This window comes from Staurois parvus, unplaced genomic scaffold, assembly GCF_062004578.1.
Source record: "Staurois parvus isolate SC_StPar_1 unplaced genomic scaffold, SC_StPar_1.0 ptg000013l, whole genome shotgun sequence".
Classification (NCBI taxonomy): Eukaryota; Metazoa; Chordata; class Amphibia; order Anura; family Ranidae; genus Staurois; species Staurois parvus.
Genome location: NW_028317809.1, coordinates 15,953,512 through 15,980,032, shown reverse-complemented (window position 1 = coordinate 15,980,032; position 26,521 = coordinate 15,953,512). Strand labels below are relative to the sequence as shown.

The 26,521-nt window shown below is 40.1% G+C and overlaps 1 protein-coding gene across 1 annotated transcript; it reads right to left on the bottom strand.

Moving 5' to 3' along the window:
- Positions 1 to 56: 56 nt before the first annotated feature.
- Positions 57 to 26,521, bottom strand: LOC149473643 (alveolar macrophage chemotactic factor-like). The gene is made up of 4 exons (XM_089676312.1): positions 26,421 to 26,521; positions 13,847 to 13,982; positions 6,188 to 6,265; positions 57 to 378 (listed from the first exon to the last, which is right to left on the bottom strand). Exons 1-4 carry the CDS (start codon positions 26,482 to 26,484, stop codon positions 333 to 335), a joined length of 324 nt encoding a protein of 107 aa, XP_089532438.1. The 5' UTR covers positions 26,485 to 26,521; the 3' UTR covers positions 57 to 332.

The following is a 26,521-nucleotide window of genomic DNA, read 5'->3' as shown; positions in this document are numbered from 1 at the left end:
CATCTGAAGCCCCAATAATGGCATCCTTCAGGTGCCCTCACACAGAAGACATACAATTTTGGGAACTTCGTTTATTATACCTTTTTGGAAATATTAGCAATCAACACATTTATGAATGTACAGAATAAAACTTAAAAGCTGCTAGCCAGCAAAAGATCAACCTGAAAGACCAAGGGTAAATATGAAATGTAGGCTTAGTGGTTTTAAATTCAGGCATATACAACTAAGCATCCATGAGTGGCAGAATATAGCTTCTGATTAATACTGGGTCATCCTTTTTATATTCAATAATGACAAGAAGAGCAAGCAGAGATTTTAGCCTGCTGGATTTGCTAGTAGACTTTTACATGTTCCTTGATCGTTTTCTTTTTGCCATTTCTAGAAGGGAAAGAAAATGTTGACATTTTTAATAAAATGCAGCTGCTTAAAGCCACCAAAATTTTATTGGCTTACAAAAATAAGTGGAACTAATCCTTAAACCAGTGTTGGTCACCATTTTGAGGTATGGGGAGGGGACTTAAGTGGCCCCTGGCATCAGCAAGGGTTTGCACATACTATTTGATATTATATGCTACAGAAGACTTTTCGACTGTAGACATCCCTTCAGGATGTGCTACAAGCATGGTTGAAAATAATGCTGCAGGAGAGAGACTGGGAACATGTTACATGGGACATCTAGAGATTACTGCCCTTACATCCCTGTAATGCTCCATCTACTAACTGCTATTGTTTAAGTGCCATACAACAAATACCAAGCCATTGTTTGGTTGCCAGAGGCCTAAACTTATCAACCAGATTCCTTGTTTTTGTACGGAAGATTCATTTTAACTGCCAGGACATCAATAATACAACCAGGCTCCCCTATCCAGAACCTCTATATGACCAAACCGTGTCAGAAGATGTGACTAAACTCTGCTGGGGTGTGTGAGCAATGTCCACATTCTGCTGAGATGGAGGGTTAAATGGTGGACAACTTGGCCAGTGTGAGATGCTGTGCAAAAATTTTAAATGTATGAGTCTGTCCCTGGATGACACCAAATGAGCAAAAGAACATTCCCACATATCCTTCCAGTTCTTCCCCCTGCAGATCTGAAACATTCTCTACCTATTTAGCTTGACATTTAAAGTGTTACTAAACCCACAACAGTAAAATCAGTCTGAGTATAAAAAGCATGCTTTACTGCATATACACTGTGGAACCTAAGGGGTTAATCCTATGCATTGTCTAAAAAGGATGTTTGATCCCAACTTCTCTGTTTCTCCCTGTGTCTCCTTATCTCCTGATAAGACATTGTGTGGAGACACTGCACATGCTTAGTTTAGTGTGTATTGCTAGAGAGGTGTTTTTTTTTTTTTTTTATTATACCATGGGAGAGTGCATGTGATCAGCAGAGGGCCAATCAGCACTGCCCAGACAGGTGTCAGGGGTTCTACATCCTAGAGAACTCCTACAAATTTTAACCAGTGCTCTGCTGAACACTGATAGAAGTCATAAGACTGCTCTAACTGCTAATGAGAAAAGGTATTTAGCAGTTTATATTTACTAAAATAATTGCATTTCCATGTACAGTTGGAGACCAGATATAGTGAATGCAGGTTCCTGGGTCTAGTAACACTTGAACAACTGAGGGAGAAGTGGGAAATGGTTCTATAAACTGCAGATAGTGGTTTCGTTAGGGAGTCACACTGTAAACAGGTTTTCAATCAAGAAGCGATGAGTCTCTGTTCGATAGGCACCAATTTGAGATAGGAAGGCATGCTACAACTGAAGATATCTTTTAAAAAAAAAAAAAAAAAGTATTGGGAAGGGCAATTTGTGTGGCGGAAAGGAATCGATGGCATCTTCAATTTCGAGATGTTTTATCTCCGCCTCCAACCAAGCTCTCTCATCCTGCAACAGGTGTCTTGATTCTAGGAGAGCTAAGTAAGCCTCAGACATGGGATCATTATCTTTTCTAGTAACCTTAATCGCAGAAATACACTAACCGGCCACTTTATTAGGTTCACCTTGATAGTATTGGGTGCGACCTCCTTTTTGCCTTCAGAACTGCATTCTGGCATAGATTCAACAAGGTGTTGGAAAAATTCCTCAGATTTTGGTCCATGTTGACAGGATAGCATCATGCAGTTGCAGATTTGTCAGCTGCACATCCATGATGTGAAATCTCCCGTTCCACCGCATCCAAAAGGTGATCTATTGGATTGAGGTCTGGTAACTGTGAAGGCCATTGGAGTACAGTGAACTCTGTCATGTTCAAGAAACCAGTTTGAGATGATTTCAGCTTTATGATATGGTAAACTATCCTGCTGGAAGTAGCCATCAGAAGATGGGTACACGGTAGTTATAAAGGGATGGAAAAGTTCAGCAACTCAGGTAGGCCTTGGCGTTTAAACGATGCTCAATTGGTACTAAGGGGCCCAAAGTGTGCCAAGAAAATATCCCCCACATCATTACACCACCAGCCTGAGCCATTGATACAGAGCAGGATATATCCATGCTTTCATGTTGTTTCTGCCAACTTCTGACTCTACCATCTGAATGTCACAGCTGAAATCAAGTCTCAGACCAGGCAAAATTTTTCCACTCTTCTATTGTCCAATTTTGGTGAGCCTGTGCGAATTGTAGCCTCAGTTTCCTGTTCTTAACTGACAGGAGTGGCACCTGGTGTGGTCTTCTGCTGCTGTAGCCCATCTGCTTCAAGGTTCAATGAGTTCGTTCAGAGATGCTATTCTGCATACCTTGGTTGTAATAAGTGGTTATTTGAGTTACTGTTGCCTTTCTATCATCTCAAATCAGTCTGCTCATTCTCCTCTGACATCAAGAAGGCATTTTCGTCCAAACAACTGCTGCTTAGGACAAAAGCGGTGCTCAACCCCTGCTCTTCTCACCAACTCATGACAAAGGACGAGCCTATCTCACACTGCGCTGTCACTTGTGTAACAATGCCACTCTCTGCTGCACCCTGCACAAAGATTTTCCAGCTCGCAGAACCACAATCTATGTGCCAGCAGCCTGAGAGCGATTGTCACTGGGTTAATTATGCAATTAACTTTTCAAACTCCAACTGCCATCAGATAACTTTGGGACTATCAACCCTTCACAATGTTGGCAAGAACTGATGTGAACACTAAATGTCTGTAACACACACCACAGGCAGGTATATTCAGAGGATTATTACATACAGTAACACTTTTCAAGAGACAGGGATTCTTTAGTTTGCATTAAAAGCCTTAGAGATAGTTTTAACACTTTTCAAAATAGGGTTTATTAATAAAAAGGGCAAATGGTGCAATTTAAAAATATTTACAGAAAGGGATGTTGCAAATAAAGAGAACCATAAACTAACAGAGAAATGGTCCAACTGTCCGGGCAAAAAACGTTGCCGTGGCTCTCTTGGGTATTCTTGGTTGATGGTAAACGAGAGCTTCTCGACTAGATACAGTCAGTCCCTTTTCTATGATCTCAAAGGGGCGTCACCTGAGAACAACTGACCAATCATCTGCTTTAGGGGATGGGTGCTAGGAGGTCACCAAATTTATGACCAAGTCCCAACTACAGTTTCATACTAATATTAACTTACAATATGTGCAGGTGGTAGTCTAGCAACTGGCAGATTATTATTCAGAATTCTATTTTGAACCCAGGGATACCAGACACAGCATAACTTTGTCACCCAGGAGGAAAGAGACTGCTTTCTCCCCTTTCCTATGTGCTAACATAGTCATGAATGACCTTGATTTGTCCGGTATGATATTCGCTATTTAAATATATACCTAATATTAATGTGCACTTTTCCTGTTGAATTCTATGAATTGTATGTGGAATTGTTACATGTGGAATAGATGTTATATGGCATTCTTACAGGTCATGTGTGACGACTTGACTGAGTTATTGTTTTACAGTAGGGCAGAGGAAAGTGTTTTCCATGGTTCGTGGAAACCGACATTCTGCCAAGGCTAATTAGTTGTTGACAGGTCTGGACACTGCGTTTATTTGTGTTTTAATTAAGAGGTTCTTTTGAAGTTTGTTAAAAGTTACAGCTACAAATTCCATAGTTTGCAAAGGGGGGGGGGGGCGGTGTAGGAACACTGCTCATGAGACCCTCACAAGATGGCTGCCGCGTACAGCTTCCATGTCTCTATTGTGCACAATCATTACACGGCTCACTGGATGTTTTCTCTTTTTCGGAACATTCTCTGTAAACCCCAGAGATGGTTGTGCATAAAAATCTCAGATCAGCAGTTTTTGAAATACTTGGACCAGCCTATCTGACACCAACAACCATCCTATGTTCAAATTTACTTAAATCCCCTTTCTTTCCCATTCTGATGCTCAGTTTAAACTTCAGCAAGTCGTCTTCACCACATCTAGATGCCAAAATGCATTGAGTTGCTGCCATGTGATTGGCTGATTAGCAATTTGTGTTAAGCAATTGAACAGGTGTGACTAATAAAGTGGCCGGAGAGTGTTCAACCTGCATCACGGCCTTGAAAGTATCCCAACATTATGTTCCTCAGATCGAGAGTGAGGATATTCCACTGACCCAAGAGGATGTGGTGCTTGCCTTGATCTTCTGTCTGAAGGGCCCAATGTTCATCCTGATTGGTCACTGGCTTTTTTGGCATGGTAAAGTCTATCATCATACCTGGAAAGCCTTTAATGCATGGAGAAACTTGAGAAAATTTTATTCCAAAAAATACTCGGTAGGACATATTCTGTCTTTTCTACAGTCTGATGTGGATCAGCATCAAGGATGAATCCTGGTCTTGAGCTCTCACTCCCCCCCCCCCCCCCCCCCCCCGTACCTTAAACTGTTTCCCTTCATTCTTTAGAAGCTGTCTTTTCAACTTATTGGGGATAATGCTTTCTCCAGTCTAACTTGCAAGGTAGCTTGTTAGTGCTTCATGGACTTTTCAGCATCAGACATTTGTTTCTCGCTGCTGCCTGGGCTTCCATTTACAATGTTAAGTTCTACCAGGTTCATGTTCAGGCTTCCTCTGCATTGGGCATAAGGTGCTACTAGCTGCTCTGAGTCTGTCAAGCCTTCTTGACCCATTTGTTATGTAGATCTATTGGCATGCATTGCTGGGTTGTCCACCCCTCAGTTGGACTAGTTTAGGACATCCAAATGGCAATGACTACAGATACTCCAATGCAGTATGACTAAGAAAATAGGATTTTTTACTTACCAGTGTAATAGTTCTTTTTGAGTACCATATGGGACACAGGTCACTTCCATCTGTTATGATCTCCCAATAACGTGCAACAAAACTGAGGCTAGCTGGGAGTGGAAGAGTTGTATAGGGGTTGTCCCTGCAGTCCTTTTTTTTTTTTTTTTTTTTTTTTTTTTTTTCCCAAATCAATTTCTGGATTTGACATCTCCAGCCATCATTCAGTTACTTTACTTTCTGAAAAGAACAAGGGGGCACCACTTTTCTTGTTTTTACACAAAGAGCTAGCATACTCTGAGGATGGCTGCCACTGATGCTGCTGCTGCTAAGTAATGGATTTATGGACATTTTATAGGCCCCCATAATCTTAATGTTTTTATTACATATTGACATAGGAGCTTGCAGCTGAACTTTGCCTTGCACCTCTGATTTTCTCCTGTACTTATTACTATAGTTTCTGCCCTGTCCTATATAGTAGAATTTGCATTACGTTTTCATTATCCATTTTCTCTTATTCTTGCTTGATAAACTACAATCTTGACATCCATTCTTTTTTCTTGACCCTTTGCTGCCTTTAGCCCCTTTCACGCTGGCTGTCTAGATCCATCTGTCAGTGTTTCAGATGGATCCAGCCTGAACTGCAATGTATGTCTATAGCTGGCCAGATGTAAACAGATGATCATCAGTTTACATTAGCCTACATCCATGTATGTTTTTTTTTTTTTATACATAACAAGTGCCCTTTTCTGTTTAGACCGAAATGATTGGATGTTGTCTGTTTTTAGGCAAGAAACATTTTTGGTTTATGCTTTTGTCACCTCTTATTGGTCTCTACAATAACTAAGAAAAAAATGGATGTAGACTGATCTGAACTGAACTGCAAACTGAATCCATTTTTTATTTGAAAAAATGTGACTGAATGGATAACACTCATGTGAAAGGGGCCTTTGATAATATCTTCTGTTCCACTCTGAATTTTTCATGGTTACACAAATAGTGTATATATTTAGCTTACCTTTTTCCTAGTATCACAACTTGTACCCAACCAGCCTTTGGGTCTAGGCAAATAATCTTGTTTACTTTTAGGGTGACCCTGGAATGAATTGCAATTTAAAGAGAAGAATATGAGGCCTGTGAAAACATGCATTTTAATTAAGCAGCAGTTAGACCAACCAGCTAAATTAAATGTGTCCAGTCGTTCAAACTTAGAACAGGCTGTTCACGCCATATGCAAGGGTTTAATGGAAAAAGTTGTGATTTCTAATATCTCCTTATAGATAAAGTTATTTGATCTGATGCCCTGATTTTCAAATATGTGGTAAGAAATATTTACAGATATTTAGAATAAGGTGTTTTATCATTTGAGCAAATATGGTCAGAAGATAGTATCCACTGACATGCCATTTTCTGAAATTTCCAAATCCAGCATAATATAAGACTTTAGAAATGTCTGGAATGCGGTCCTTGTTTTAAAGTGTTACTAAACCCACAACAGTAAAATAAGTCTGTATATGCAGTAAAGCATGCTTGTTATAATCACTGTGGAACGTAAGGGGTTAACCCTCTGCATTGTTTAAAAATGCTTTTTGATCCTGACTTGCCTGATCCTCCCCTTCTTCCTGTATCTCCCTCTTATCTCCTGATAAGACCTACCATGTGGAGACACTCTGCGCATGCTCAATTTAGTGTGTATTGCTAGGGAGGCTTTTTTTTTTTCTCAGGAGAGTGCATGTGATCAACACTGGGTCAATCAACACTGTCCAGACAGAGGTCGGAGGTTATGCATCCTCCTGGAGCAGAAAGAAAACTCCTCCTACAAGATTTAACGTGTTCGGTTGGACACTGATAGAAGTCACAAGACTGCTCTAACTGCTGATGAGAAAAGGTATTTAGTAGTTTGTTTACTTAAATAATTGAATTTAAATATTCTGTGTACTGTGGGAGACCAGATATAGTGAATGCAGGGTCCTGGGTTTAGTAACACTTTAAAACACATGCCGATATTTAAAAATATCACCCTCTTATAACACCTCAGGACATACGTTTTGCTATGTCTAATCATTTCCCAAGATGTGTAGTCTACTCCTGCTCACTATAAAGAATATTCAATGGCACATGTTTATGTGATGCCATATGTGGCATAAAAGTCTGTGTTTTTTAGTAGATAAAAATGAGAACCCTTGTCAAGTTTTTATTGCTGTTGGTATTCTTGCTAGATTCAGCCCTCTTTTTGTCATAGTGACCATTTTTTGTCTTGGTGACTGAAGCAGAAAGGGATCCTAAATGTTTGGACTGTCTTCAGAATAAAAGGTGAGGGAAAATCTTCCAATGAGGACACCTGTGTCAGTGAAGAAGGTTAAGAGAGGGTTCATCTCATGGGAAACTGAAGAGAAATAAGGCTAATGGAATGAAGACAAAAAATAAACTACTGGGTTTTAAACATTCTTAATTTATCCAAAACTCAAAGGTTTTTGCTCAACATATACGTTAACCATTTTTAACCCCTTGGCGCCAGCGCCTCCCTCCCCTTTAAGTGTTTCAGAAGCTGGGAGGCAGGGCAGGGTTTTAGGGTCATGTGACCGCCGTGATTCGCTGTCATGGCGGTCAAATGATCGGGAAAGGTCCCTGTCACAATATAGGTGCTCTGCCAGCCCCAATTATTAATTTATTCCTTAATCCCATACTTAATTCCTTGTGCCCAAATGAAATACATCCTTAATTAATTCCTTACGTTCTTGTGCCAAATGTTCCCAACTTCAATCAATGCATTTCCCCTCTGTCATCCTGCCAAATGTTCCCAAATTCAATCAATGTATTTCATCCACTGTCATCCTGCTTTATGTTCCCAAATTCAATTAATGCCTTTCCTCCCCTGCAATAATGCATTCCAACCCAAACTTCGTTAGACAATTTCCTCTCTGTCGTTTGTGTATTCTAGCCCAAACTTCGTTAGCCTCTTCCCCCCTTTCAGGATGACTGCCCCCTGCTGTCTCTCGTCTGGCCTCAGCCCTTTGAAGCCGAGCCTCATTGCCCAGCAACGAGGCACGCCACCCACGGCCCGCCCCAGGAAGCATCCTACACCGGTTTAAGAGAGTAGTGCTGGGCTCTTCCCGATCATCCTTTTTCTGCTGCGCAGCCATCGAGGGAGCCCAGCTGCGGCGGGACCCTCGTGGCTAAACTCTGCCTGAGACCCCCGCCAGAGGGGAGACCGCACGCTAGCCCTGCCTGAGACCCCAGCCAGAGGGGAGACCGCACGCCAGCCCTGCCTGAGACCCCAGCCAGGGGGGAGACCGCACGCCAGCCCTGCCTGAGACCCCAGCCAAGGGAGAGCCCCCACGCATGCTCCAGACTCCGGCAGGTACCTGTGTCATACTATCTTGTCCCGTGGGAGACCGTGCACCCTGTTGGATCCGTGAGTACATGCTTCCCCTGTTTTGCCTGAACTGTTCTTGAACTGTTCCTCTGCCTCATTGTTGGATTACAAACTGTCTGTAGAGACCTTAACTTGCCCTTGGGGCTGGACTACAAGTGTTTTGGCCCTCTCCTTACTGTTCCCCTACTGGCGAGGTCACCCTCCCTGCAATCCCTCCATTGAGTGACTCATTTTGTCTCCATAAAGCTTTGTGTGTTTGCCATCCGCTTTGTGTGTTCTGTCCTGCCTACCCTTAATCACAGTCCCGATCGCAAGAGGAGATCGGGACCTTTCCGTGAGTACAGGACATGTGTGCTGAGAGCGCAGGGTGCACGCTCTCAGCACATGTGTTTTTATTAATTGTGCGCAAATGTGCGGCCGCTTAGTATCAAGGCCCAGATGCCGAGAGGCCGCACACATGTGGCCAGTGCCAAGAGGTTAAACTTTGGGTGTACCCCACATGCCTTTTAAAAGCGCCCTTATTCTTCTTGAGCATACATGCAATCGTAAATGCACACAAAGGTCCCACGTGTGTATGTAAACAGTGATTGTGCCACACGTGAAGTATCGCCCTGAACGTCAGAGTCAGAGCAATAATTCTTGTAACTTTTTAAAGCCTAATGTCATGTTTAATGTCTCTTTAAACAGTTAGTTTGAGCCAAGCTGGCTCAAACAAACTGTTAACTGCACTAACAGGTGCACTTGCTGTGAATGCAGTGCTATTAACAAAATAGAGTCAGGCTGAGCTCTGCTCAGCCATTTAAATAAAGCCTTGTATTGTATGAATAAATACAAAGCTTCCTCTGATTGGCTGAGGTGAAAATCATTACATCATCCAACTGCCTCTCTGTCTCAACCAATCAGAGGAAGCTTTGTATTAATTCATAGAATACAAAGCTTTCCGTAAATGGCTTATCAGCACTCAGCCTGACTCATTTTTGTTCCTGAAGTGGGATGGGAGGTCCCTATGCCACTGCCAAAATGCAGAGACCAGCTTGGCTCAAACAAAATATTTAAAGAAACGTTAAACATATAGCTTTAAACTCCATTAAATGTGAAGTTTTAATGTGTCGCCTTTTAAAAATTGTAAGTATCGTTGTTTTTCAACATTTTTTAGGGACACACAATTTTGAGTCTTGATATGTTTGGTATCTGTTTGCTTGATGAAACCCCCTTCTTTCACTGGGTATTATAAAAACAGTGTATTGTGTTTGTAAGCATTACATTCATTTTATTGTATTTTTTCCTAAAAAATATTTCAATTGTCCACCAATGCTCCAGTGCTCCCAGTATCAATCCACAAACCCCCAGCAGCTGAACAAAACACCAATGGCCCCTTGCATATCAAAGTTCAACAAAAATACTGTATCAAAATGGGTCTAAGCACCCCAATACCTCCATCTATGTGTCCTCTGTTCCTTCCAGTAGTGCTTTCACTTCAGTGTTTCCACATCTTCCACAAAAATCTTCATCTTATCCTGTGTACATCCCCCAAAAAATAATAATGGGGCTTATGAGTTTTTTTTATTTTTTGGGAAATGTACACGCCTATGATTAAGTCCTGGTGGGTGGGATGAAACATGTCAAGGGGCATGGCCTAAGAAGCAGCATTGGCTGAGGCTTTCACATGTACACCTCTACACTAGGATCGGCTAAGGTGAGAGGCAGTTTCAACCTAAAATGTTCATTGCTCACTGGATTACTTTTTCTTATGCTGGCATCCCTATTTTCCTGAGTGTCAAAAGGGCTGTACACCTCAGCCTGGAGCATAAACCAGGGCATGAGAGAGAGAGCAGCTCCACAAACTGAGATTTGAGTTTATGGGAAAAAAAGTCGGTGTGTCAATTTTTAAAAATGTGGTTGTATATTTCTTGCTAATACCATAACCTACCACCAAAGAACAACCCAAAATAACTTCTCATGCTCCTGACAATTTCAGCGATACCACATATGTGGATGTTATTTGTTTGTACCTATAGTTGGGCCCAGAATAAATAGTTCCCTTGTTACTTTTTCTTTTTTTTACCCTACCAAAAACATACTGACACTGATACTAATTTTAAAAATGATTTTTTTTAATCTTAAAATACAGTGACCCTGACCTTTGACCCTGCCCTAGATCAAACCCTGATCTAACTTTTTTCTTTTTTTTTTCCTTAAACACATTTGTTTAAATTTTTCTCCTCTAGCAAGGAGAAAAGGTATGTTGTATCTTCAAGAGGAGAAAAAAAACACACAGGGATGGGCTGTACAGTGACTGATTACTGTGATAGCCAATCAGAGGCTATCACAGCATTTAGGTGATCAGGAACCAGACTTTGCATTTCCCAATTGTTAGTAAGGGACCTGGGTCTCTTGGTGAGAACCCGGTTCCTGTGTTGGGAGTGCTTTGTGCAGGACATTACCAGCAGAAACACGTGTGCATATATGCAGCCTCACAAAAAAGACCCACATCTATGAAGTCACAAATATGTGTACACGCGTCAGGAAGGGGACAAAGGCTTAAAGTTTACATTGTTTTTATACTGTAAGCCCCCTGACTTATTTTACTGCATCTCCAGATCAATTAGGCTAGATCGGGCCCTGGTGTCATTAAGTCTGGACAGATGATAACAGTCTGAGTTATACAGACAATGGTGTAAATCGATGTCAAATTGGCTATAAATGCTAGTGTATACTCCTAACATTCATTAGAAATAGAGAAGCTGCTTGGATGAGCAGTAAAATGTCTCCATAATTACAGGACAAAATGTTTTTTATATATATATATATATATATATATATATATACACACACACACACACTAGATTGCCAACGGTATTGGGACACCCCTCCAGATCACTGGATTTAGGTGTTCCAATCACCTCCATGGCAACAGGTGTAAAAAAATCAAGCACCTAGGCATGCAGACTGCTTCTACAAACATTTGTGAAAGAATGGGTTGCTCTCAGGAGCTCAGTGAATTCAAGCACAGTACCATGATAGATTGCCACCTGTGCAATAAGGCCATCCGAGAAATTTCCTTGCTACTAAATATTCCACGGTCAACTGTTGGTGGTATTATAACAAAGTGGAAGCAACTGGGAACAACAGCAACTCAGCCACGAAGTGGTAGACCACGTAAAATGACAGAGCAAGGCCAGCGCATGCTGAAGTCCACAGTGCGCAGAAGTTGCCAACTGTCTGCAAAGTCAGTAGCTAAAGACCTCCAAACTTCGCGTGGCCTTCAGATTAGCACAGCAACAGTGCTTAGAGAGCTTCATAGAATGGGTTTCCATGGCTGAGCAGCTGCATCCAAGCCTTACATCACCAAGTGCAATGCAAAGCGTCGGATGCAGTGTTGTAAAGCACGCCGCCACTGGACTCTAGAGCAGTGGAGATGTGTTCTCTGGAGTGACCAATCATGCTTCTCTTTCTGGCAATCCGATGGACATGTCTGGGTCTGGCGGTTGCCAGAAGAACAGTACTTGCCTGACAGCATTGTGTCAAGTGTAAAGTTTGGTTGAGGGGGGATTATGGTGTGGGGTTGTTGTCAGGGGTTGGGCTTGGCCCCTTAGTTCCAGTGAAGGGAACTCTTAAGGTGTCAGCATACCAAGACCCTTTGAACAATTTCATGCTCCAAACTTTGTGGGAACAGTTTGGGGATGGCCCCTTCCTGTGCCAACACGACTGCGCACATTAACTGTTTTCATTAATAGTGGAAGTTCTATCATTTTTATGCTGTTGTATTTTACCAGTATCCTTTGTGTCTAATTTTTGATCTCTAATCCCAGAGTATTGCTATTTATTAGATTTATGGTTTTTAATATTGAGCGTCATCATGATCCATTTTAGTGTCAGAGGATATGAGATATATTTATGACCCATTAATATACTCCTATGTATATATGTACAAATTTTTGTACATTTATGTAATTTATTTTAATTGTTTTTAATATTTTTTTTATTTTTACTTCTGGATATCATTGAGGTACCTGTTTTGTTTCTTACCACTAGATGGTGCTTTAATGTAGTATTAGCCTACATTAGTAGGTTCGCCTATTAGTGAATATGAGTTTAAATATCTGCTCCATACTTTATAACCACTACGTGGAGCTATGATTTGTTTCTTTACACCCTCAGTGGTTTATTATTGGTTTCAATTGTTATGTGGTTTTCCAACATTAGATGACGCTACTTCTATCCTTATTTTTAAATTGATTGACCAATAAATTAGCTTGCAGGTGTGTTTCCTGCTCTCTCCTGCAATTTGTGGCCAATCATTGTGATCCTCTAGGGCTTCAGGTCCTATATAAGGAACGTGGAAGGACTTATGATGAAACCACGCATGCACGACTGGCCGGTGGCCATTTTGGATGCTGGAAGGATTTGTTTTTTTGTTTGTACATGCTTACCTATCTTTACCATCATGTGAGTGCAATCATACTTGAAATAAAATGTTATATTAAGGATTTTACACTATGTGGAGCAATCTTCTTTTGCATGTTTATGCCACGTGTTTGGGGTCCCATTCGGAGCGATTATAGCTGCCCTAACTAGGGATTATTGTAGAAGGATTATTTGGCATCTCTCTTGTGGATCCAGAGGAAGATTTGGCTTTCCAGTCTTTCTGGTTGTTATACAACAAAGCGTGATTGGCCACTCTTAACAGGCGGTCATACCTTTCTCCTAAGCCTTTTATGTGAGTGGTTGGTGACACATCAGCTATCCTTGGATTTTTTTTTTCTGTTTCATCACGGCCTTTGGGGACTGTTTTTTCTTCATTTGATTCGTTATGGACAAAGTTTTTTTTTTCACCAGTTATTTGGAACTTTTTCACTAATTGTTTTGTGATTTTGTTAAGCGCTGCACTTTATATGTATATTATATGTAATGTGTGTAATTGGGCCTGTATTGCAATGCATGTAATGTGTGTGAATGGGCCCGTATTGCAATGCATGTAAGGTGTGTAAATGGGCCTGTATTGCAATGCATGTAACATGTGAATGGGTCCGTATTGCAATTCATGTAACATGTGAATGGGCCCATATTGCAATGCATGTATTTTATGTGAATAGTGCTGTATTGCAATGCATGCATCGTGTGAGTGGGCCCTACAAGTATGGAAAGTAGAAACACCCTTTATCTCATGTTGTCAGGCTTGGGAATAATACCTGCTGATTACTGGGTAAATCTCAATAACAGCTATAAATGTGTACTTGTAAAACACCATATAATAGTAATCTTATTAAGCAAAATAAAGAGCAGTCTAATAAAACCTACATAATTTCCATTTTGTGGCAATAGGGTCCCTCCTCTATAATTTTCACAGCTTGAAACATTTTAGGATGGATAAATGTGTTGGTTTCTTTCAGACACATGCATCTTCTCGTAAAATGACTGCTTTCCCATGGCATACCTAGGATGAAAAGAGAGTGATGTGCAATGATTTGATTATTCTTAGAAAATAAAATATAAATATATATACATAAATGCATGTTTTTAAATTATGTATGTACAGAAAAAATAAGTAGGCTGTCAGTGCTGGGCTCTTTGAACCAGTTCTAGACTTTGGGTGTGCTACACATGCCCCCAAAAAAGGTCATCATCATTCACAGGAAGTGTATAGCACATCCAGTCCTTCCGCCCTGCTCCCCCCTCCCAGTAGAGAGTAATTCAGCTTTGATTGATCAAAGCTCGGATCGCTATGTGAAAAACAAACAAGCAGTCCAACAGTGTTTATAACTATGATGCTACAGAAAGATACAATGTAACATATTGTTACTTTTGTATCATTCTGTTCATCTGCAGATCAAAGGGATAAACTTCAGTCTATAGGTGATGGCAATTAAAGCAACTAAACAAGTAAAAAAAAAAATAAATTAAAAAAAAAAAAAAAAAAAATATATATATATATATATATATATATATATATATATATATATATATATATATATATATATATACATACACACACACACACACACACACACACACACACACACACACACACAGTGGGGCACAAAAGTATTTAGTCAGCCACTAATTGTGCAAGTTCTCCCACTTAAAAAGATGAGAGAGGCCTGTAATTGGCATCATAGGTAGACCTCAACTATGAGAGGCAAAATGAGAAAAAAAAATCCAGACAATCACATTGGCTGATTTGGAAAGAATTTATTTGCAAATTATGGTGGAAAATAAGTATTTGGTCACCTACAAACAAGCAAGATTTCTGGCTCTCACAGACCTGTACCTTCTTCTTTAAGAGGCTCCTCTGTCCTGCACTCATTACCTGTATCAATGGCACCTGTTTGAACTTGTTATCAGTATAAAAGACACCTGTCCACAACCTCAAACAGTCACACTCCAAACTCCACTATGGTGAAGACCAAAGAGCTGTCGAAGGACACCAGAAACAAAATTGTAGACCTGCACCAGGCTGGGAAGACTGAATCTGCAATAGGCAAGCAGCTTGGTGTGAACAAATCAACTGTGGGAGCAATAATTAGAAAATGGAAGACATACAAGACTACTGATAATCTCCCTCGATCTGGGGCTCCACGCAAGATCTCACCCCGTGGGGTCAAAATGATCACAAGAACCAGGACCACACGTGGGGACCTAGTGAATGACCTGCAGAGAGCTGGGACCAACGTAACAAAGGCTACCATCAGTAACACACTACTCAGATCCTGCAGTGCCAGACGTGTCCCCTTGCTTAAGCGAGTACATGTCGGGGCCCGTCTGATGTTTGCTAGAGAGCATTTAGATGATCCAGAAGAGGATTGGGAGAATGTCATATGGTCAGATGAAACCAAAATAGAACTGTTTGGTAGAAACACAACTCGTCGTGTTGGGAGGAGAGAGAATGTTGAGTTGCATCCAAAGAACACCATACCTACTGTGAAGCTTGCGGGTGGCAACATCATGCTTTGGGGCTGTTTCTCCGCAAAGGGACCAGGACAACTGATCCATGTACAGGACAGAATGAATGGGGCCATGTATCGTGAGATTTTGAGTGCAAACTTCCTTCCATCAGCAAGGGCATTGAAGATGAAACGTATGTATATGTATATAATTTTTTTTTTTTTTAAATAAAATGTTTATCTGTTTAATCCCTTTATTAACCCTTAGTTTACTCTGATTAGCCCTAATTATTTCCTTATTCTCCTTATCCATTCAATTATTATTCCTGTTTTTTTTATTTTATTAACCATTACTATTTAAGCTTGTTTTGGTTTTGTTTGTTAATAGTTTTACACATATGTTAACCCTGCATACATCTCTGCCTTCTATCCTAGAAGAATTCCAGTGGTACAGTGGATTTAGCAACTTTAAGCTCAATCTTACAAAATCTGAGATTATGAATGTGTCCCTGCCCCACATAAGGTGCAAGAAATCCAGGATAGCTTATCTTTCAGATTTTGTTCTGGGACCCTCAAGTACCTGGGCGTCAGAATCCCTTCTAATCTTTCTCAATTATACTCTGAAAATTATACACCTCTACTTCAGTGCACCTTGAAGGACCTCCAGAACTATGAATAATACCTATACTCATGGTTTGGCTGGATCAATATATTAAAAATGGACACGACACCTCATTTACTTTACCTCTTCCAGACCCTGCCTATAACCATCTCTCGGCCCTTCTTTAGGGCTTTGCAAACTGCTTTTACAAAGATTATTTGGGGCCCACAGAAGCCTTGATTACATACAACAATTCTAACTCTCTCTAAGCAGAGGGTTGGGGCTGGGGTGCCAAACCTCTGTTTATACCATGCAAAGGCAGTTGTCACCAGCTTGCTGAACTGGTTCCATCACTCTTCCACCAAGCAATGGGTGTTGATGGAAGAGGTCTTGGTGCCATGTGACCTTCTTGCTCTTCCCTGGATGGCTTCCGAGTTCAGGAGCCCTCCTTCCTCTTTACAACTCCTGACTAACCATCTCTTGTGTACGTTGGAGAACCTAACCCTGAAACTTTGTTTCCTCACTCATTGGCCCTAAGACCCCCCCATTTGGAAACCTTCAATTTCTCACAGCCCTATCTCACTCTCATTTCCTTCTGTGGAACAAAAACACTCAAAGGCAACTGATGCAAATACAGTCATGGCCGAAATTGTTGGCACCCTTGATATTTTTCCTGAAAATCAAGTATTTCACACAAAAAAGGTATTGCATTAACGCATGTTTTGCTATACACATGTTTATTCCCTTTGTATGTATTGGAACAAATATAAAACAGAGGCAGAAAAGCAAATATGACATAATGTCACACAAAACCCCAAAAATGGGCTGGACAAAAGTATTGGCACCCTTAACTTAATATTTGGTTGCACACCCTTTGGAAAACATAACTGAAATCAGTCGCTTCCTATAACCATCAATAAGCTTCTGACACCTCTCACCCGGAATTTTGGACCACTCTTCCTTTGCAAACAGCTCCAGGTCTCTCTTATTGGAAGGACACCTTTTCCCAACAGCAATTTTAAGATCTCTCCACAGGTGTTCAATGGGATTTAGATCTGGGCTCATTGCTGGCCACTTCAGAACTCTCCAGCGCTTCTTTGCCATCCATTTCTGAGTGCTTTTTGACGTATGTTTGGGGTCATTGTCCTGCTGGAAGACCCAGGATCTTGGACGCAAACCCAGCTTTCTGACACTGGGCCCTACAGTGCGACCCAAAATCCTTTGGTAATCCTCAGATTTCATGATGCCTTGCACACAGTCAAGGCACCCAGTGCCAGAGGCAGCAAAACAACCCCAAAACATCATTGAACCTCCACCATATTTTACCGTAGGTACTGTGTTTTGTTCTTTGTAGGCCTCATTCCGTTTTCGGTAAACAGTAGAATGATGTGCTTTACCGAAAAGCTCTATCTTGGTCTCATCTGTCCACAAGACGTTTTCCCAGAAGGCTTTTGGCTTACTCAAGTACATTTTGGCAAACTGTAGTCTTGCTTTTTTATGTCTCTGTGTCAGCAGTGGGGTCCTCCTGGGTCTCCTGCCATAGCGTTTCATTTCATTTAAATGTCGACGGATAGTTCGCGCTGACACTGATGCTCCCTGAGCCTGCAGGACAGCTTGAATGTCTTTGGAACATGTTTGGGGCTGCTTATCCACCATCCGGACTATTCTGCGTTGCAATCTTTCATCAATTTTCCTCATCCGTCCACGACCAGGGAGATTAGCTACAGTGCCATGGGTTGCAAACTTCTTGATAATGTTGCGCACTGTGGACAAAGGCAAATCTAGTTCTCTGGAGATGGACTTGTAACCTTGAGATTGTTGATATTTTGCCACAATTTTGGTTCTCAGGTCCTCAGACAGTTCTCGTCTCCTCTTTCTGTTGTCCATGCTTAGTGTGGCACAGACAGACACACAATGCAAAGGTTAAGTGAACGTCTCTCCTTTTTATCTGCTTTCAGGTGTGATTTCTATATTGCCCACACCTGTTACTTGCCCCAGGTGAGTTTACAGGAGCATCACATGCTTGTAACATTCTTATTTATCCGCAGTTGTGAAAGGGTGCCAATACTTTTGTCCAGCCCATTTTTGGAGGTTTGTGTGACATTATGTCGAATTTGCTTTCTTTCCTCCCTTTTTTTGTTTTGTCCCAATACACACAAAGGGAATAAACATGTGTATAGCAAAACATGTGTTAATGCAATACGTTTCGTGAGAAATACATGATTTCCTGGAGAAATATCAAGGGTGCCAACAATTTCGGCCATGACTGTACTTCACAGGTGATGTCTCCCACATTTTCAACCTTCCCATGCCTTGTGGCGATTTTTCTTTCCTAAGGTCCATCCTGTTATACATCCAGATGGGCGGCTGATATTGATGCTCAGTTATCTGATGAAGACTGGATAAAATCATTTGCTCTTACACATAGTTTGTCACTAGCCAGCAAAGCGCAGGAAACCAATTTCAAATTGCGCACTAGGTGGTACAGATGTCCCACCTTCATAGGATTTTTCTCTCCACTCCAGACCTATGCCGGCTTTGTCACGCTGTTCCTGGCTCCTTGCTCCACGTTTGGTGGGAATGTCCTCCCATCCAAGCAGGGATTTCATACTGCGCATTTATACTGCAGTTACAGACTTGACATTTCCACATACGAGAGCTTGTTCTGCTTTCTGTTTTACCTGGCTCTTTCAAACATATTAAATGTGGACTCTTGAGTCATTGTCTGACTGCTGTCAGATTGACTATTCCTCTCTATTGGAGAACATCACGCGTTCCAATCTTTCTGGAGTGGGTAGAGGAAATGGATCATATTGAATGTATGGAGTCACTCCTGGCACAGGAATTGGGAACTTAAGAATGCTGTCATCAGACCTGACTCCAATGGAATATATATAGGGAATCTTATGCTTTGCAAGATCTCTTGGCCAACTAACCGGGAGTCTGCCCTCTGGCCCCAACTGGAAAGTCTTCTCTGTGGGCATATCCTCCCAGGCAATGTTTACTCCCTCCCCCGGTTTTTTTTCATCTGGCCCTGGGGCCAGATGGGATGGCATGATGGTCCTCATCAGTATACCCCATCCATCTTCCTTCAGGACTAGTCTTCATCCCCAAACCTTGTTTAGCTCTTGAAAGTTTAACTAATCATCTGTTGTCTTATCTGCTTCTGATGCTTGTACCCTCCTTGGGCCTAGGTGTCAATATATTGTACATGCTATTTTACATATGGCCATGGGCTCTGTACTTTGTACTCGACACTTTCATAGCCCAGACCTAGGACGGTTTTTTTATTTATTTTTTTATTTTTCTTTTTATGTCTGTTCATCTTGGTTAATATTGTATCCCTCTTTATTATTTTTCTTCCCCCTCCTCCTAACCCAAGCTTGTATTTTATTTACTGTATTTAAATTTTGTTAGTCTTTACTAGATGCTTTTATCTTTCTGTGTATTCTATATAAACCCTTAATAAAACTTAGACTGAACATAATATATATTTACATGTTTCACATTTAAAAAAGCTCAACATTGAAAAAAAAAATATTTTTGTAATGCTTTATACCAGAATCATAATTTTAGTGTAATTTTAAATCGGATAAATTACAGATTAAAATACACAGCTTTTATCTCCAGTAACACTATTTCTTTTAAAACTAACACTCAAAAAAAGAAAAAAGTGTATTTTGTTTTGTTATGTTTAATTGTCCAAGGATTGAAAAAAAAATTGTTGCAAGATTGCAAATGAAAAAGCCTTGTTTGTTCTTGAAAAAAACAGTATATACAGTCATGGCCGAAATTGTTGGCACCCTTGATATTTTTCCTGAAAATCAAGTATTTCACACAAAAAAGGTATTGCATTAACACATGTTTTGCTATACACATGTTTATTCCCTTTGTATGTATTGGAACAAATATAAAACAGAGGCAGAAAAGCAAATATGACATAATGTCACACAAAACCCCAAAAATGGGCTGGACAAAAGTATTGGCACCCTTAACTTAATATTTGGTTGCACACCCTTTGGAAAACATAACTGAAATCAGTCGCTTCCTATAACCATCAATAAGCTTCTGACACCTCTCACCCGGAATTTTGGACCACTCTTCCTTTGCAAACAGCTCCAGGTCTCTCTTATTGGAAGGACACCTTTTCCCAACAGCAATTTTAAGATCTCTCCACAGGTGTTCAATGGGATTTAGATCTGGGCTCATTGCTGGCCACTTCAGAACTCTCCAGCGCTTCTTTGCCATCCATTTCTGAGTGCTTTTTGACGTATGTTTGGGGTCATTGTCCTGCTGGAAGACCCAGGATCTTGGACGCAAACCCAGCTTTCTGACACTGGGCCCTACAGTGCGACCCAAAATCCTTTGGTAATCCTCAGATTTCATGATGCCTTGCACACAGTCAAGGCACCCAGTGCCAGAGGCAGCAAAACAACCCCAAAACATCATTGAACCTCCACCATATTTTACCGTAGGTACTGTGTTTTGTTCTTTGTAGGCCTCATTCCGTTTTCGGTAAACAGTAGAATGATGTGCTTTACCGAAAAGCTCTATCTTGGTCTCATCTGTCCACAAGACGTTTTCCCAGAAGGCTTTTGGCTTACTCAAGTACATTTTGGCAAACTGTAGTCTTGCTTTTTTATGTCTCTGTGTCAGCAGTGGGGTCCTCCTGGGTCTCCTGCCATAGCGTTTCATTTCATTTAAATGTCGACGGATAGTTCGCGCTGACACTGATGCTCCCTGAGCCTGCAGGACAGCTTGAATGTCTTTGGAACATGTTTGGGGCTGCTTATCCACCATCCGGACTATTCTGCGTTGCAATCTTTCATCAATTTTCCTCATCCGTCCACGACCAGGGAGATTAGCTACAGTGCCATGGGTTGCAAACTTCTTGATAATGTTGCGCACTGTGGACAAAGGCAAATCTAGTTCTCTGGAGATGGACTTGTAACCTTGAGATTGTTGATATTTTGCCACAATTTTGGTTCTCAGGTCCTCAGACAGTTCTCGTCTCCTCTTTCTGTTGTCCATGCTTAGTGTGGCACAGACAGACACACAATGCAAAGGTTAAGTGAACGTCTCTCCTTTTTATCTGCTTTCAGGTGTGATTTCTATATTGCCCACACCTGTTACTTGCCCCAGGTGAGTTTACAGGAGCATCACATGCTTGTAACATTCTTATTTATCCGCAGTTGTGAAAGGGTGCCAATACTTTTGTCCAGCCCATTTTTGGAGGTTTGTGTGACATTATGTCGAATTTGCTTTCTTTCCTCCCTTTTTTTGTTTTGTCCCAATACACACAAAGGGAATAAACATGTGTATAGCAAAACATGTGTTAATGCAATACGTTTCGTGAGAAATACATGATTTCCTGGAGAAATATCAAGGGTGCCAACAATTTCGGCCATGACTGTATATGTATTACCTTACCATCTTAAGTAATGACAATGTTCTTGCAGAATAAACAGGTCTATAGTAGAGATGTAAAAACTGCTCTTCTCCATTGGGAGTGCACAGGTGTGAGAGGCGAAGTGTTTTTAAAAAAGGTAGCTGCCTGCTTCCATGTTGATTCAAAGCCTTAGCTCAAGTCTGTCCAACATGTATATGTTTTGACTTCCTTTTCAATTTGATTTCTGCATGATTGTTCTAGGTCATTTAGTATTATGGGTCAGGCAACAAGCATTTTCAGAAGGGGAGCAAAAAGGACAGCCATCCTTCGTGCTCAAGCTGTATGTATTAAAGTTTTTACATATTTTTAAACAAGCAATAAAAGAGCTTTAAAACAAGCCATCCCTGACCTCTCTTGCTGCATGTATAAATAATTGTAAAATAATTTGTCTTTAAAGTGCCTTAAAGACTTTAAAGCAGCATTAAATCCAAAAGCATACAGTTATTTTTTTGCAGCTTACCAATTCTTACACGTGATGGCTGTATTAGTTTCCTTTTTTTGTCTTTCTTCTATTTTTGTTTGGTGATTTAGCCAGCAATTCTGTTGTGTTTCAGAAGCTGAAGCTCTCCAGCAGAATGTATCATTTTACATGGATGAGACCATTCAGCATTAAGAGGGGTGTCTGCTGCTGTCTGCTGTGTCCTGTACTCATTCCCAGAGTGGTGTCTCACTAACACAGGAGGTGTGTTACTGGCCTGATCACCAGGTGAAAACAGAGGGAAACAGCTAAAAAAAAACATGCATTGGAAAGCTGCATTATAATACAATTTTGGTTTTGGGTTTAATACAGCTCTAAAGTCGTGTTTCAGTGGTTTCTAGCATCTTAGAGGGCTGCAAGGCTGCCATGATTCTGCTTCAATAGAAAATTGGGGAAATTATTTGTGGTTTCTGTGTCTCTGTTGTGAATATTTAAACCTGTATTAAACCCAAAAATAAAAATTGTATTAATTTGGTGCTTACACTTATTTATTTATGTAAAACCTTCATCCTAAAAGGACAGAAATGATTGCTGTAACTGGTTAAAAGTGTTAGCTGGAGTTCAGAGTCCATTTGTTAGTAACATCCATCTAAATCTAAAATTATCCTCTCCTAAGACTGGTAATGCTGCTGATCAAACGTGTTTTTGATACTATTTCAGCCAGAATTAAGACACCCTAAGACCGAAGGTGTGTTACTAGGTGGCACACCAGGTGAAAATAAAGGGAAAAAAAACTGAAAAAAGAAAATGAATGCTACCACCACATCTAAGAACTGATAAACTGCCATATATCACATTTTGTTGTAGGGATTAACAGCGCTGTAGCACTAACCCTGAGGAGGCTGCTTAGTAATTTGGGTTCTCTATTCTTTGCATCATTTCCAAGAACCACCTCAGCCCTTTTGACACGCCTGGTTTAACCACTTGCCGTCCGCCTGCTGTTGATAAACGGCAGGGCGGTGGCAGTCCAGGGGCGTGTTGCCGTTCATAAACGGCACCCGCCTTATCTAGCTGTGCGCGCTCCCTGGGAGCGCGCAGCACCGCGATCCGGTGCCCGCTGTGTCCTCCGGACACAGTGAAACACCGATCGTCGGACGGGACCTCTGTACGAGGTCCCGATCATGTGATCACTGATTGGCGAATCAGTGATCACATGCAAAGTAGTAAGCAAGATGTCACTTGTGACATCATTGCTTACTACGTGTGAAATCTGTGAATGATCACAGAGGTCACATGGTACAAGGCTATTCACAACAGCCTTGTACTATGTGACAAGCTGTGACCAATCACAGCTCACTCAGTACTTCTCAATGACTGCAAGAATGCAGACAGAGAGAAAGAGAAATGATTGCTTTTACATCCTAAAAAAAAAATCTTCATCACCCCCCACAAGTAGTACAGTGTCACCACAGTAGGTAGATATAGATAATGTATTCACTATGTCAAAGTAACATAGAATAGTGTTCTGTACAACTAGACTGGAATTACCTCATGTATCAGCAAAGTCGGCAATAAAAAATGCATATAAGCCTTAACTGTAATGTAAATAACAGTACTAAAGTTAGTTTAGAATGCACTCTAGGATAAAGGCTGATATAATGCCCCCTTAGTACTTCTTTGCATAAGCAATAGGTAAAGTTCTGTGTGCAGCAGCTGAAAAGGGGCAGTCTTTAGTCCTAACTCTTCAGCTGGATAGCATTGGGGCCCAGTTGTACTATTGGTGCACATGAAAATCATTCCAATCAAGCCTGCAGGCAGCAAAAAAGGCTACTAGATGGTTGTATGGTCATTTTAGAAAGGGCTCAGTCTCTTTTTCTAGCAGCAGATAGTAAATCATAACTGCAGCAGCTCACCAGTCCTAATGATATTGCAGCTCACCTTTCAGTCACACACAGCAATTAGTCCACTCTCTGCTCTGCACCCACGTGACTCTATCTGTATGCACATATCATATCAAATTTATTATTTCTAAAAATTACACTGTTTGTTATAGTCAATAAAGATAATAGCTACTGCACATAATTAACAGCAAAAATCTTATCGAAGGACTGTAGAGGGTTAAGTTTATAGTAAGTCAAAGGGTATTCTAGTCTGAAATCTGTTTGTTAAAAAAATCTTCTCTTGCCAGTAATAGTCAGTCAGTTAGGTCAATTCCAAGACTATAAAGGCTTAGCTACTCTATTCAATAAAATTTTAGAGGAGAAGCGTACACATCATTGTTTTAGCATTGGAAGGGTTAACAATTTTGGTATTATTCAATTGTAAATATTCCTCGACCCCCTCTTTTATAATCTTAGTACTGCTAACATATTGTAAATTAATGTTCTACATGTAACTAGGTAAACAGCCCACCTTGTGTTATAATCACTAATATGTGTACTTTTCAAATCTCATTGGGTTCAGCTGAAAATAACTGTCACATTAAAAAAAAAACCCATTGTGAATTGAACTTATTTCATGTTGTGGTGCAATAATTTTATTGGGTTTTAAAATTGGTAGAATACATAACAAACATGAGATTAGGTAAAAAATTAAAACAGATTATATAATAGCAAGGAACTATCATATTGTAATTTGTGTATATTCTGAAATTACAATAACGTAAAAGAAAATTATGAAAAAAACCCTTAATGAATAGACATTACATAGGAGTCAGTTAACAATGATATAGGTAAAAAGATTTCGGTATAATACAACCTACATTTTAAGTAGAAGCATGGAAGGTGATGTAAGGTTATCCGTAAATAAATGATGTTCAAAGTAATAAAGATAATTAGAAATCAATAAAATAAAAGAAAGTTATCAGAAAAAGGAATGGAGATAGGGAACTAGGGAAATTTAGGAAATAGAGAACTTATTGTATGTTGTTTAGCTAGATACATGTATTGGATATATGCAGTATTACAAGATGTTGGTTTATCAACAAGAAAGATGGATTCAGGATAGCCTAAATATCCTAAGCTGACCATAGACAGATCTTTTTGTTTGATCAGCCAGTGGGCTGATCAAAAAAAAAAAATCAAAGAAAATTAATTCCTCTATCCACACAAGGTAGATGCAGGAATACTCCCTGCTATTATATTTTAACAGTGGGGACCCCTCCACTGTCCTCGGAACATACTGATCAACACTGCAGCTGATTGGCTGCATGTGCTGATGGAAATATTTTCCAACATTCCCATTTCAGAGAAACCAATTATTAGATTGTCTTATCTCGAGTGGGAATGGGCATGAATTCATTGAAATGTATCTGGTCTCTGCTGATGCACCTGATTTTCAATCCATCTATTGTCAACTTAAGAATCCAAAGGCTTTTAACCCTTCTGATGTTGCTAAAATATTTGTTCAAAACCATGGTGGAGAGGGTAAGCTTAAACCTAAAATCTAATCTTTTTAGATATATACATTTCAAACTAGAATACCCTTTGGCTTAAATGGATACTGTAGATTATTTTTTTCTAAAGTGTTAGATTTACTTTCAAATTTTTTTATAAACCAAAGTTGTTGTTTTTTTTAATCTATAAAAAAGACTTTTATTTATTAAAGTTCTTAATTATAATAGAATGTGTCACTTGCAAAAGAAGATTTTGATATACAATAATTTGCTGTTTTGATTTAGTATACCGTGAATATTTTTTGAACCCATGAGTCCATAACAATGTAACAAAGTAATGAAACTGAATAATTTCCCAAAGGATTGCAGGAAATGCAGCATCAAACAGTTCTCCATTCAACTGATTTGTGGCTTTCTGAAAAATGTTAGCTATTAAAATAAATGGTGTTAACACCATTGATTTTTTTTTGTATTTTTTTTTACTACTGGTTACTTGGCAATGACAGCATAAATTAGTACTAAAAATAAATGTTGATGAATTAAAAAAAAAAATTTGGAACATTTTAGATACTAATTTTTTTTCAGTGCCTTGTTCTGCTCTACAGCCCTGTGATCTTGCTTCTATTTCTATTTCCATGTGTCTACCATCAGCAGTTCTAAAGAATTAATGATAACCTTAGGCGTCCTTCAATATTGTTTCCAGAGGCATAGTTGTCAGGCATCACCACTCTGTACCATATACTGTATTATTTTTACAGTAATATATAGCAGGGTATCTGTAACGACAGTAGTTAAGTAATTCTATTATGACTTTCTGACGATATTAAGACTTCAATGTCAAGTATCAGCCAGTTTGAGATTAAGCTTCTGTGTTTTAAAGTTCTACATGCTTTTAAGTACAGTGAACAAGTAACAACTAAAGTGTCTATTGATATTAAAATGCACCCTAACTCAAATAGTTCAGATATGATAAAAGTCAACACCTTCAACTCAATCCATGTTGCCATCTGCACAGTTTTCTGCTACCAGTTTAGATAGATGGCATTAAAGCGTTCTAAACAAGTTTCCATAAAAGTAGTAAATATTTCATCATAGTAACAAGAAATTAGCTTGTTAATTGCAGGCTCACCACAAATTATGGAGGTGTTATGGAGGAGCAATAGGATGCACAGCAGTAGATGGATGCTTCTCATCTTGTTTACAGGGGTGCGTCTGGATTTCCATGTGATC